At 39.9% G+C, this 12,750-nt stretch overlaps 1 protein-coding gene across 6 annotated transcripts in view; it reads right to left on the bottom strand.

The window, feature by feature from the left end:
- Window positions 1–12,750, bottom strand: part of LRCH2 (leucine rich repeats and calponin homology domain containing 2) — a 112,547-nt gene that overhangs the window by 85,832 nt on the left and 13,965 nt on the right. For all 6 annotated transcript variants that reach the window (XM_043973973.1, XM_043973974.1, XM_043973971.1 and 3 more), the window contains exon 2: window positions 3,620–3,764. In XM_043973973.1, coding sequence (XP_043829908.1) covers window positions 3,620–3,764 — 145 coding nt within the window. The remainder of the gene's footprint in view (window positions 1–3,619; window positions 3,765–12,750) is intronic.

Consider the following 12,750-nt stretch of genomic DNA (forward strand, 5'->3'; position numbering starts at 1 on the left):
CTTTTTTCCACTGGATACTTGGGAGACTGCCAAAAACAATCGAACTAGGTGACATTCTTCAAAATAATTTGTTCCAAAAATATGAAATGAAAAAAGAAAAGAGAGCCAGGACAAGTATTTGATAAAGAGGCTTACTAGCCAACTGTTGCATTTCTACAATGGTATATATAAATACATCTTAAAAAGCAAAAATAATACAAAAATCTTAAACAAAATACTAGCTAGGAGACTACAACAATATATTACAAAGCTTATATATTGTGACCAAGTGAGATTTAAACCAGGAATTCAGGGATGGTATAACATAAGAAAAACTTAATAGAATTGATTATATCAATAACAAGAGTAAAAAAGAATATTATTATATCATAGATGCAGAACAAAGCTTTTGATAAAATACAACATTCATTCCTATTAAAAACACTTGAATACATAGATATAAATGGATTTTTCCTTAAGATAATAAGAAGCATTTACCTAAAACCATCAGCAAGCATTATTTGTAACAAGGATAAGCTAGAAGCCTTCCCAATAAGATCCGGAGTGAGGTTTTTCCTTTTTGTTCTGATTCTTCATTCACAACATGACTAATGTGGAAATATGTTTAATGTGACTGTACATATATAACCTATATCAGACTGCTTGCTGTCTGGGGGAGGCGACAGGGAAGAGAGCGAGGAAGAAAAATTTGGAACTCAAAATCTTATGAAAATGAATGTTGAAAACAATCTTTACATGTAACTGGAAAAAACAAAATACTATTAAGATTTTTAAAAGAAACATCAAAAAAATAAGATTGGTAGTGAAACAAGGATGCCCATTATCGCCAATATTATTCAATATTGTATCAAAAATGCTAGCAATAGCAATAAGAGAAGAAAAAGAAATCAAAAGAGTCAGAATGGGCAATCAGGTAATAATACTATCTCTTTTCACGGATGATATACTTATAAAATCTTAGAGATTCAACTAAGAAGTTAATTGAAACAATAATTTTAGCTGAGCTGCAGGATATAAAATAAACCCACATAAATCATCAGCATTTCTATATATCACCAACAAAACCCTGCAAGAAGAGAGAGTAAGAGATACCCCATTTAAAATAACTATAGGCACTATAAAATACATGGGAGTATACCTACCAAGACAAACCCAGGAACAACATGAACATAATTATAAAACACTTTTTATACAAATAAAGTCAGATTTAAATAACTGGAGAAATGTTAATTGTTCATGGGAAGGCAGAGTCAACATAAGAAAAATGACAATTTTACCTTAATCTATTTTATTCAATGCCATTCCAATTAAATTACAAAAAAAAATTATTTTACTGAGCTAGAAAAAAAGAACAAAATTCATCTAGAAGAACAAAAGAGCAAGAATATCAAAGGAATTCATGAAAAAATGTAAAGGAAGGAGGTTTAGTAGTACCAAATCTTAAACTATAAGGCAATAGTTTTCAAATCATTTTGGTACTGGCTAAGAAATAGAAAGGTAGATCAGTGGAACAAAGTAAACAGTGTGAAATGGAAAAAAAGAATCAATATATCTGAGTTTCGCAAATTGTATTGTAGTGCCAATACTGAAAAGAGCAGGCTTCAAAGCCAGAAAGATCTAGACTCAAGTACTGCCTCTGACAAATACATGCCCTGTGACCATGGACTTAAACTCTCAGTGCTCAAACTCTTAGTGTCAAACTCAAATAGAAATGGATCTCTGCTGGCCACATACTGACTTAGAAAACCACAAATTAACATTATCTACATTTTGTTGTAGTTTTATTTATTTTGTTAAACATTTCCCAATTATATTTTAATCTGGTTCCCCTAGACTTTGGGGGCCTATGAGTTTGACACTTCTACACTAGTAGAACTAGCAAAGGTATCAAACTGCCTTGGCAAAGGCAGTTCCATACCATGATGAAATCATAGGTCTGGTCTCTATCTTATCTGAAAAACTCTAATTCTTCAAATCACTGACAGATGGGTATCAACAGTATGGCTGAGGTGTACATTAAGAAAACTCCTAGGAAGGAAATGGGACTTTTAAGAGAGGTTTTCAGTTGGGGTTTGTGACCATGTAACAAGTTTGTGACACAAGGGACATCCAAGACTGGTAACATTCACAAACTGTCTCAAATTTAGATTGTCCCTAATACCCCACAAAGCAAGGAAATAAGACAGCCAAGCAACAAAGAAGTTGAAGAAACTAGTGAATTATCCTAATAGAGATGTACATGCTAAGTAAGTAAAGTTGTTCTTCAGCGTCAGGAAAACCTTGTACCTGCCTTCTTGGCAGAGGGAGTTTATAAAGACTCATTTCATTGCAGAATATAGTAAATATTTCATTTCCACAATGCTATTCAATGAATACTAGATTGATAGTCCAAGGACCTGGGTTCAAATGCTGGCTCCTACACCTCCTAGCTATGTGATCTTGAGCAAGTCACAAAAGTATTAATATAGTGGGGCCCATGGGCAACATAAACTAAATTTTCCAATATAAAATGTGACAATTTAATAATAGTATACTACTGCTCTGGTGTGGAAACTTCTGCTTGGTAGTCTCTTTTACTCAAAAAAAGGTGTGCTTACAGGATAGGAAAAAATTCCAGAGTCCTGCCGATCCATATTATATAAAGATCTCATCTTATAGCCACCAAGCTTTCAACATTAGCTTCCTTTTACTTAGATAAATCTTAGATCTAGAGTAGAAACTTTATTAATAAAGTTTAATTAGCTTTTAAATTAATTAAAAATTAATTTTTAAAAAAACTTAAACCATATTCTCTCAGAAGTTCTTACCCAACATCACCTATACCATGTGGAACAGAAAAGAAGACTTAGACAAAGAAGTTAATGAGGATAAGAAACCAAAACTCTATGGTTCCTCCACTTTGGACTGTCTAGGTACGTAACATGAGGTTCATGCGTCAAACCCAACTATTAGCTGCTTCTATCTCTTTGCTTTTGGGGACATTACTTTCTTTTTTTTTTTTTTGCGGGGCAATGGGGGTTAAGTGACTTGCCCAGGGTCACACAGCTAGTAAGTGTCAAGTGTCTGAGGCCAGATTTGAACTCAGGTACTCCTGAATCCAGGGCCAGTGCTTTATCTACTGCGCCACCTAGCCGCCCCTGACATTACTTTCTTGTTCAAAAACATGACAATAGATAATTCATTCAAAAGTACTTTTAAATGAGAACTTGCATATAAAAACCAACAGATCACACCAAAAAGAATCACACCAAAAAGAAAAATAATACTGATTACGTTGCCTGAACTCCAACTAAATAAATATGATAATTAGAAGAAAAATTACTATCTCCTACTCAAAGGAACCCAACAAGAAATAAATTCTAAGAGGTAACACACTAGAACCATTTCAAGAGGGTAGCAGCAATGTGATTCATTTGCCTTTACAGTTTTGCTAGATGACCATCCTCCAATTCCCACCTCAAATCTTCTTACATCATCATCATCAATAAAGAGAGTCAGACAAAACACACAGAAAATAAGCAAGAAGATCCTGGGTCAGCTGGAACCAAAGATCCCCCAGCTAGTAGAACGGATAACTAAGTTAACACCAGGAACCAGGAAAAAAACAAAAAGTGCTTACCTAATATTAAGGTATGTTAACATCTGCAGGTTTTTTATGGTTTCAGGAATGGCTTTGATGCAATTATGATACAAATTTAGGGTCTCGAGTGGTGCAAATAACCAGACATCAGAAGGAATCTCTGTAAATCGATTTCTTGAAAGATCTGAAAATGAAAGTTTGTCTTTATTTGAGTTTTAGAAGCAAGCCTATAGCTATGTTCATCAACAGCATTATTCTCATTTATAATGAGTCACCTAGAATTAGAATGTTCAAAGTTATTCATAGATACACAGGAAATATAAGACACAATGGGATAAAACACTATCCACTGTGACCTAGAAGACAAGAAAAGAAACATATCCTTCAAAAATACACTCAGGGGAGGGGTTTTATTGACATTTTGAATCTGATATAAATATTATGTTCCAAAGTGTGTCAAATAAATAAGACGCATTAAATTTTCTTCCTTGTCTTAGGTGTTTATTATAGATAAGGCACTGGGCTAGGTAATAAGAATAAAAAAGTTTGGATATTATGCTAGAACCTGCTTTCATAAGGAAAAGGGCAATCATATAAATAACTATAATTAAGAGGACAAAGAAAAAAGTGCAAGGGAAAGGGCCAGGCCAAGTGCTATGGGAAATGTGAGAAATGAAGGCCCACTTTGGGGGAGGAAGGAAGGGAGAGAGGCAAGGAAGAGATAACATCTGATTTGGTACAGCCTGAACAGCCAGTATCCCTGAATAAAGACGAATGGAATGAAATGCAGTCAACTTCCTTCCAAGGATCTCCAAGATCTACCCTCTAACCTCTGTTCTTACAGCTACCATCCTCATTCAGACTTTTATCCTCTCAACCCTGATTTATTTCAACAGCCTCTCAAGCTACACTCTCCATCAATATTCCCTTTTTTCCTAGTCATTACTTGAAACACAGCATTCCCCTCCTGGAAAACAGATTTCGAGCTGGAAGTTTTTAGTGATCATCTAGTCCAATCCTCTTCATTTTATTTTATTTATTTATTTTTTAGTGAGGCAATTGGGGTTAAGTGACTTGCCCAAGGTCACACAGCTAGTAAGTGTCAAGTGTCTGAGGCCGGATTTGAACTCAGGTCCTCCTGAATCCAGGGCCGGTGCTCTATCCACTGCGCCACCTAGCTGCCCCAATCCTCTTCATTTTAAAGATGAAGAATGAGTTCCACAGAGGCAAAGTGACTTGTCTAAGGTCACGCAGTTAGTAAACAGCAGAACAAGGTTTCAAATCCCAGTCTTCTGACTTCAAATCCCATATTCTATCCACTAAACTATGCTATCACATCAAACCTCAACTCCTCTGCCATGCTTTTGTAACAGTCCTCCTTAATGAGTCTCCCCACGGTGTCTAGGGAACTGACATTTCTAAATGTAAGCTCAGTGCAAGTAGGAAGCAAGCCTCGGTTTCCTCATCAATAATCAAGCGATTGGACTGAAGTCCCTTCCATCTCTAAATCTGTGAGGTAATTGTGCAGGAACAGAAGAATGAAAGGGGCAGCGAGGTGGCCAAGTGGATGGAATGCCAGGCCTGGAGTCAGAAGACTCATCACCCTGAATTCAAATGTAGCCTCAGACACTCAGGAGCTGTATGACTCCGGGCAAATCACTTAACTCTGTTTGCCTCAGTTTCCCCATCTGCAAAATGAGATGGAGAAGGAAATGGCAGAACACTCTAGTATCTTTGCCCCAAATCCCCAAATGAGGTCACAGAGAATCAAACACAACTTAAAAACGAATGCCGAACAAAAACTTTCAAATCACTACATAGTTATTATACCTGTTATTGTTATGTTGTTGTTGTTGTTGTTGTTACAATGATATTGATGGTGGGAAAGAAGAATTATGCTAGAAAAAACACTGTCCTCTATTTTCACCCCAGATTGTAAAGGGAGTTAATGAGTATGAAATGAAATGTACAATTGAATACAGTATACTGGTATAGAGCTATTACATTAGAGCTTCTTACATTTTTTCCACTCACAACCCATTTTCACCCAAGAAGTTTTTATGTGACCCTGAGTATATAGGTGTATGTGTGTGTATACATGCACTCACACATATTTACATATGTGTATGTGTGTGTACATGTGTGTGCATGTGGGGGGGTGAAGGTTAAGTGACTTGCCCAGGGTCACACAGCTAGTGTCAAGTGTCTATGGCCATATTTGAACTCAGGTCCTCCTGAATTCAGGGCCGGTGCTTTATCTACTGCACCACCTAGCTGCCCCCCACATTCAGTTACAACCCACAGTTTAAGAAGCTTTGGACTACATCAGAGTAGTAAGATCCTGGCCAGGACCCTCTCCCTGCTCATGCAACTGGGCAAATACTCTACAACTGGGCAGCACGTGTGTATCAGAGGACCTGAAGCCAGACCCTCCAGATGCCTCTCCAGTTTTAGAAGAGCAAAAGTAAATATTTTATAACCTTCACATTTTTCAGTTTTCTTTTGATTACTGATAGTGCGTATGCATATGTACTACATACTTGCACGCACACATGTATCCACATACATACATACATGTGGTACATATACCACCCAGACATACATACACACACATGCTACAGGCTGTGTGACCCTGAGCAAGTCACTTCCCCTGTGAGTACCTCCCAGAAGAGTCTCAGAAGAGAAGGTCCTGCCCTGAAGGAGCATGTGTTGTTCCTGGTTCCTAGCTATAATGAGAATCCAAAGCCAGTCTGCATGGTCTAACAACCATCTCCCCTCATTATCTCTTACAAGAGAATTTGGCAAGTTCCTTCAAGGAGACTTTGCAACTTCCAGGCTACCTAATTGAATGTGCTTAACCAAGTTTCTGCAGGAGGTTTTCGATTTCTTTTGTAAACACCACTTTAAAATTGCAGAATTATTCTAATTTAGTCAAGCTGAAGAAGATAATACATATTATAGTCAAAATAAAAATACTAGCTAATTACCAACCCTCTAATTAACAAAGTCTACTTCCAATTTGCCTTAGATTTTGAAAGAGCAAAAAGCAGCACAACTAAATCCACCCAAAGAAGAGCAAGAAAATGGATCCACAGAAGAAAATTCACAGAAGATCCACATTTTGGAAATATTTCACAACGGTGGCACCGTATGCTCCTCCCCAACCTTCTTCCCCCCACAAAAGCCACAATGAGAAACTTCTATATGAGTTTAATAGATGACAAAGTTCTTCCACCAAAGCCATATGTACTCAGACACTTTCCTCATTGCTCTATGGAGGTGAACCTGAATTCTCAAAGGCTGGCACTGTGGTGGTGGGTGTCTGGCCTTCACTCTCGAAGAGGACCATGACATCGGGGTGATGTCATGACTTGCAGTGAATTGGATTTAAGTAACGGAGGGCTGTGCAAGGTCACCAGCCTCACTCTCTCCTCCAGGGCCATCTGGGTTCAGTGGCAAGATATAGAGAAGGACAACTGGAGATGGCCCCAGATGTTTTAAGGCAATTGAGGTTAAGTGACTTGTCCAGGGTTACACCGCTAGTAAGTGTCTGAGGTAAGATTTGAACTCAGGTCCTCCTGACTCCACAGGCCAGTGATCTACCCACTGCACCACCCAGCTGCCCCGAAAAGTCTACGATGACAGTAGGGCTCATTTTCTTCTTTACATTTGTATCCCCTGGGCCTAGGACAAGTATCTGGCCCAAGACAGGCACTTAATATTTATCATTGATCGATGAAAGCCACAATCCAGACAGACTTTTATCTCAAGTTATTATAGTTTCCTTATATTAATAAAGTTAACATTATGATGAATATCTTGTTTTCCATCATATTCAATGAGATTTAATTAAATATTTATTCCCTGCTCTCTTTTTCTGTCACTGGAAAATGAATCACTCTGCTTCTAAGATTATATCTTACAGTACAGTTTCGAGTTCACTAGAGGAATCATATTTTCTGATTCTAAATGAAGGAAAACAAAACAAATTTTAAAATCATCTCACATTCTTTATCACAAATAAAACCATGTTATATACCATTATGATCCAGACCTATGATTTCATTGGTGTGAGGCATTACTGCCAGGCAAATTCTCTCTATCAATCCTCTGCCTTCACTTCTATACACCTGCCTCTGAACAAAGATGGAGAAAAATCACAAAACACTGCTGATTGGAGTCCACTACAAATTCGTGTTGCATAGCCTCCAGTGGGGCCTCACTGCTGCAAGGCAATCCTTTTACACCTTCCTAATTAACTCACTATCTCTCTCTGACCACTTCTAAATCTTTTCATCCCTTCTCAAACCTCCTATAGAGCCCCCACACACACACACTCTTAGCTGAGAACCTTGCCTCATTATTTCATTGAAAAAAATCAAGGAAAAAAAACAAGGGCCATTAGCTAAGAGCTCCCTCTTCTCCCCTCCTTCTCATCTCATATCAGCCAGATACCATCTGCCACTATTTCCCCCATCATTCCTGTCTCACATAATAAAACCGGCCCTTCTCCTTGCCCAGGCAAACTCCTCCACATGCACAAGTGATCTTCTCCAATAGATTTCCCCCTCTATCATCTCCGCTAACATTTATCTTCAATCTTTCCCTAATGGCTGCTCCTCCGCTGCCTACAAACTTCAAACAAAATATCACTCGGTCTCGCCATCCTCAAGAGCTAGCATTCCATCTCTACCCTCTTTTGTGAAGCCCATCTACAATGGATAACTCTAATTCCTTTCCTCTCACTCTTCTTAGCTCTCTCTTCCAACCTCATCGTTTAACTAAAAGAGACCAAACATTTCTAAATCGTTGCACAATCTTCATACTCCTTGATCTCTCCGCAGCCTCTTCTTCACATCCCTCTCTCTAGTCTTTCTAGACACTACTTTGTCCTGATCCTCCTCCTATCTATCTGACTGCTTCTCAGCCTCCTTCGCTGGACTTTATCTAGATCATTGCGATTAATGGTGGGTGCTCCACAGGGCTCTATCTGGGTTCCTCTTTTCGTCTTCCACCACACTATTTCATCTGGTGATCTCATTCATTCCCATGGATTCAATTATCTCTAGAAGAATGATTCTTAGAGCTCTTTATTCAGCCCTCACCTCTCTGCTGACCTCTGGTCTCGCATCTCCAACTGCCTAATGGATATGTTGAACTGGATGTCCCAGAGACATCTGGAGCTCAATATGTCCCAAAGTGAACTCATTATCTTTTCCCCCAAACCCTCTTCCTAATTTCTCTATCACTGTAAAGGACATCACCACCCTCCCGATTGCTCAGGCTCACAATGTAGGTGTCAGCCCGGACTCCGCACTCTCATAACCTATATCCAAACAGTTGCTAAGTCCTGTTCACTTTACCCTTGGAACATCTCTCGTAGACATTCCTTCTCTCCTCTGACACTGCCAATCCTGGTGCAGGCCCTTGTCATCTCACAACTGGACTAGTGCGATAGCCTGCCCCTCACCCATCCTCCACTCTTAAAATACAGCAGGGCCCCCCCCCCATAGATTCTGGTGGGTCCCCGTCACCTCCAGGTTTAAATATAAAGTCTCTGGTATTTAAACCTTTTCCCCCCATACCCTCCTATCTCACCAGGATTGTTACAGCTCACTCACTCCCATGTACTCTTCACTCCAGTGACTAGAACGAGACATTCCAGGCTGTCCCCGCCATGCCTCCCCATCTCTGCCTCCCGGTTTCCTTCAAGGCCCAAGGAAAATCCCACCTTCTACAAGAAACTTTTCCTAATTCTCCTTAATGGTAGTGGCTTCCCTCTATTGATTAGCACTCACTGATTCTGTACATCACAAAAGTGATCATATGTGGTTAAGGAAGAGAATAATTTTTTTGTGGGGCAATGAGGGTTAAGTAACTTGCTCAGGGTCACACAGGTAGTAAGTGTTAAGTGTCTGAGGCTGGATTTGAACTCAGATACTCCTGAATCCAGGGCCGGTGCTTTATCCACTGTGCCACCTAGCTGCCCCCAAGGAAGAGAAAAATTAACCATTATATGATTAAATATTGTTATCAACTATCCTTCAACCTGTCCTTAGGATCTACAATTTTCTGGTCTGACTCAAGAAAGATCTGAGGTTTGACCCTTAGACTGGGCTGTAAACCCCAAATCAAACCTCTGTGCCTTTATGCTTTTACAGACTAGAATGGAGATCCGTGAATTCTAACTCCAGTAAAAACTCCTCAACCGTCACTCTGAAATTTCCCAAAACTTTCTGTCTTTCTTTCCAGTTTTAGAGCAACCCTAGTTTCGGCCTCACTTAGTACCCCAACCTAGATGAATCACACCTGGAAAAAGAGGAGAAAAAGATTGTGAAAAACAAAGCCCTTGTGTACAGTCCATGGTTCAATTGAAATTCCAAGATTATTTAACATTTTTTACTCGGCAATTAAATACCTTATCCAGAGACTAGCACTAACAATCACTTTTTTTTCTTTTTTCTTTTTTCTTTTTTTTTTGCAGGGCAATGAGTGTTAAGGGACTTGCCCAGGTCACACTGCTAGTAAGTATCAAGTGTCTGAGGTTGGATTTGAACTCAAGTTCTCCTGACTCCAGGGCTGGTGCTTTATCCACTGTACCACCTAGCTGCTATCAATCACTTTCACCATTCTCTTCCCATGGATCCATTCCCAAAAGTTCTTAGGGATGGTGTGGCCTGAAAACATTTGTGAAATCTTGACCTTGTAGGTGAAGCACTGAACTATGCCTAAATCCCAATTTTGTCTCCATCACATGTTATTAAATCCTCATCTCACTACTCTCGTTAATACTATTCTGCAATGTTGGAAAACAGCATAATACAATGAAATATTCTGAGCTTTGTACCTGGAATTTGAATGTATACTTGGTTGTCCTGACATGGAAAATGTTTCCATTTATTAAACAGGATCCTACAAAGTATGGTCCTGTGTATGTATCATGAGAACTTTATACAAATTCTAGCAAATACTTTAGAAGAGACCTAACAACTTAGCCCTACTCACACATTCAGCTTTCCAGTGTCAAAACAACAAAGAAAACAGTCTTGGGTCCCTTGTTAATTTGGCAATATAAAGCAGTTACTGAACATGATTAATATCCTCTCAAGTCACTTCCCTCCATATTTTCCCAGCTAGAAGAACTGTCAAGAGTAACAGCAAAGAGGAGGCAGTGTTTAGAGCTGTAGATACTCCACTTGAGAACATCTTTGAAGTAATGGAGACTCTGGTGCGGGAGCCTGATGGGAAATGACAACCTCATGGCTTTGGCATCTGCTTTCAACAGATGCTCTATGCAGAGACAGGTGACTTCTGGACTGAGTGCTCACAAGAAGCCATTATACTATCAATCAGGACAAACCTTAGCACTGTAGCCTCACTGGATGAATAAAATGCACAAGTCACAGAATTTCTAAGATATTTCTAGGCTAAAATATCAACTATGGGGCAACATGTAGTGAAGAAACTTTATCATTCCACACAGAAATATGTGGCATGACTACCAATTATGGAAAGCAACAGCCAAAAGACCACTCTGGCTTGTAGCAAGGGGGGATGAGGTGCTCATTTTGACCAAAAAAAAACCCCAAAAAACAAACAACAAAAAATAGCCTGTGAAGCAAAAAAACAAAAACAAAAACAAACAAAAAAAACCCAAAGCAAAAAACAAAAACTGATACCAAAAGCCAAAGGCACAGCTCCTGACCAGAACACAGAGGACATGGGCTATCCAGCATTGTGTTAAGTCCTGGTGCCACTGGGTTCAATCAAAGGAGAGTCCTTCACATGGAGGAAAAAGAGCCAGAGCCAAGCTGCCATTGGCTTGGCAGCTGTCTGTCAACAATTCTGCCCACCTTTCCCTAACTAACCAATCGGCTGCATTTCTGAGCTCCAAGTGCTGTGGTACCTCTTAACAATACTGAGGCTGGGGATGGGATGAACAGGTTATGGGGACAGGCTCACATACTACATGGACTTAGGTTTCAGAGAACACAGGTCAACTGTTAGGTCTCGGCACCTCTGGCTTTTTTTTTTTTTGGTGAGGCAACTGGCGTTAAGTGACTTGCCTAGGGTCACACAGCTAGCAAGTGTTAAGTGTCTGAGGCCAAATTTGAACTCAGGTCCTCCTGACTCCAGGGCCAGTGCTCTATCCACTGCTCCACTTAGCTGCCCCCGCACCTCTAGCTTTTGAGGTTTTGGGGTTTTTTTTTTTTGTTTTTTAGTGAGGCAATTGGGGTTAAGTGACTTGCCCAGGGTCACACAGCTAGTAAGTGTCAAGTGTCTGAGGCCGGATTTGAACTCAGGTACTCCTGAATCCAGGGCCGGTGCTCTATCCACTGCGCCACCTAGCTGCCCCCACACCTCTAGCTTTTAAAGGTTGCTCAAATGTACATATAACCGGCCAGTATATGTAGGAGAAAAGCAACTGGTTTGTTTGTTGTTGTTGTTGGTTTTTTAACAGGAAAGCATGTGGTGGATTAAGGCCCCTATCGAGATTGAGACTAAAAGGTGGGAAATCTGTGAGGACTGCATAGAATAGCCAAGGGTCCAAAACTCTAGGACTTTTCTCTGTCCATCAAGTGTTCTTAACTTTTTGTGTGTCAGAGAGACCCTCAGCCAGCTGGCGAAGCCTAGAGAGTCTTTCCCGGAACGTTTTTAAATGCATAAAAGAAAACACAAAGGATTACCAAGATAAAAACAATTGTACTGAAATATAGTTATCAAAATATTTTTCGAAAAACAAATTCTCGGGGCAGCTAGGTGGCACAGTGGATAAAGCACTAGCCCTGGATTCAGGAGGACCTGAGTTCAAATCCGGCCTCAGACACTTGACACTTACTAGCTGTGTGACCCTGGGCAAGTCACTTAACCCTCATTGCCCAGCCAAAAAACAAAACAAAACAAAACAAAAAGAAACAAAAAAATTCCCTGGATCCAAGTTAAGAATCTGATCTATATGCTCTTTTACTGAACTCACCTCCACAGCTGCCCAGTGTCTTGCTGGGCATGTCCAAATGGAACTCATCACCTTCCCTCCCCCACCCCCACCCCCGACCTACTTCCCCCTCAGAATGTCCCTATCTCTACTGAGGGCACCACTATCCTTTCAGTCAGCAAGGTGGACAATCTTAAAGTCATCCTCCAGTCTTACCTCTCCCCCAGCCCACCCC

This window comes from Dromiciops gliroides, chromosome X (genome assembly GCF_019393635.1).
Source record: "Dromiciops gliroides isolate mDroGli1 chromosome X, mDroGli1.pri, whole genome shotgun sequence".
In the NCBI taxonomy this organism is placed as follows: Eukaryota; Metazoa; Chordata; class Mammalia; order Microbiotheria; family Microbiotheriidae; genus Dromiciops; species Dromiciops gliroides.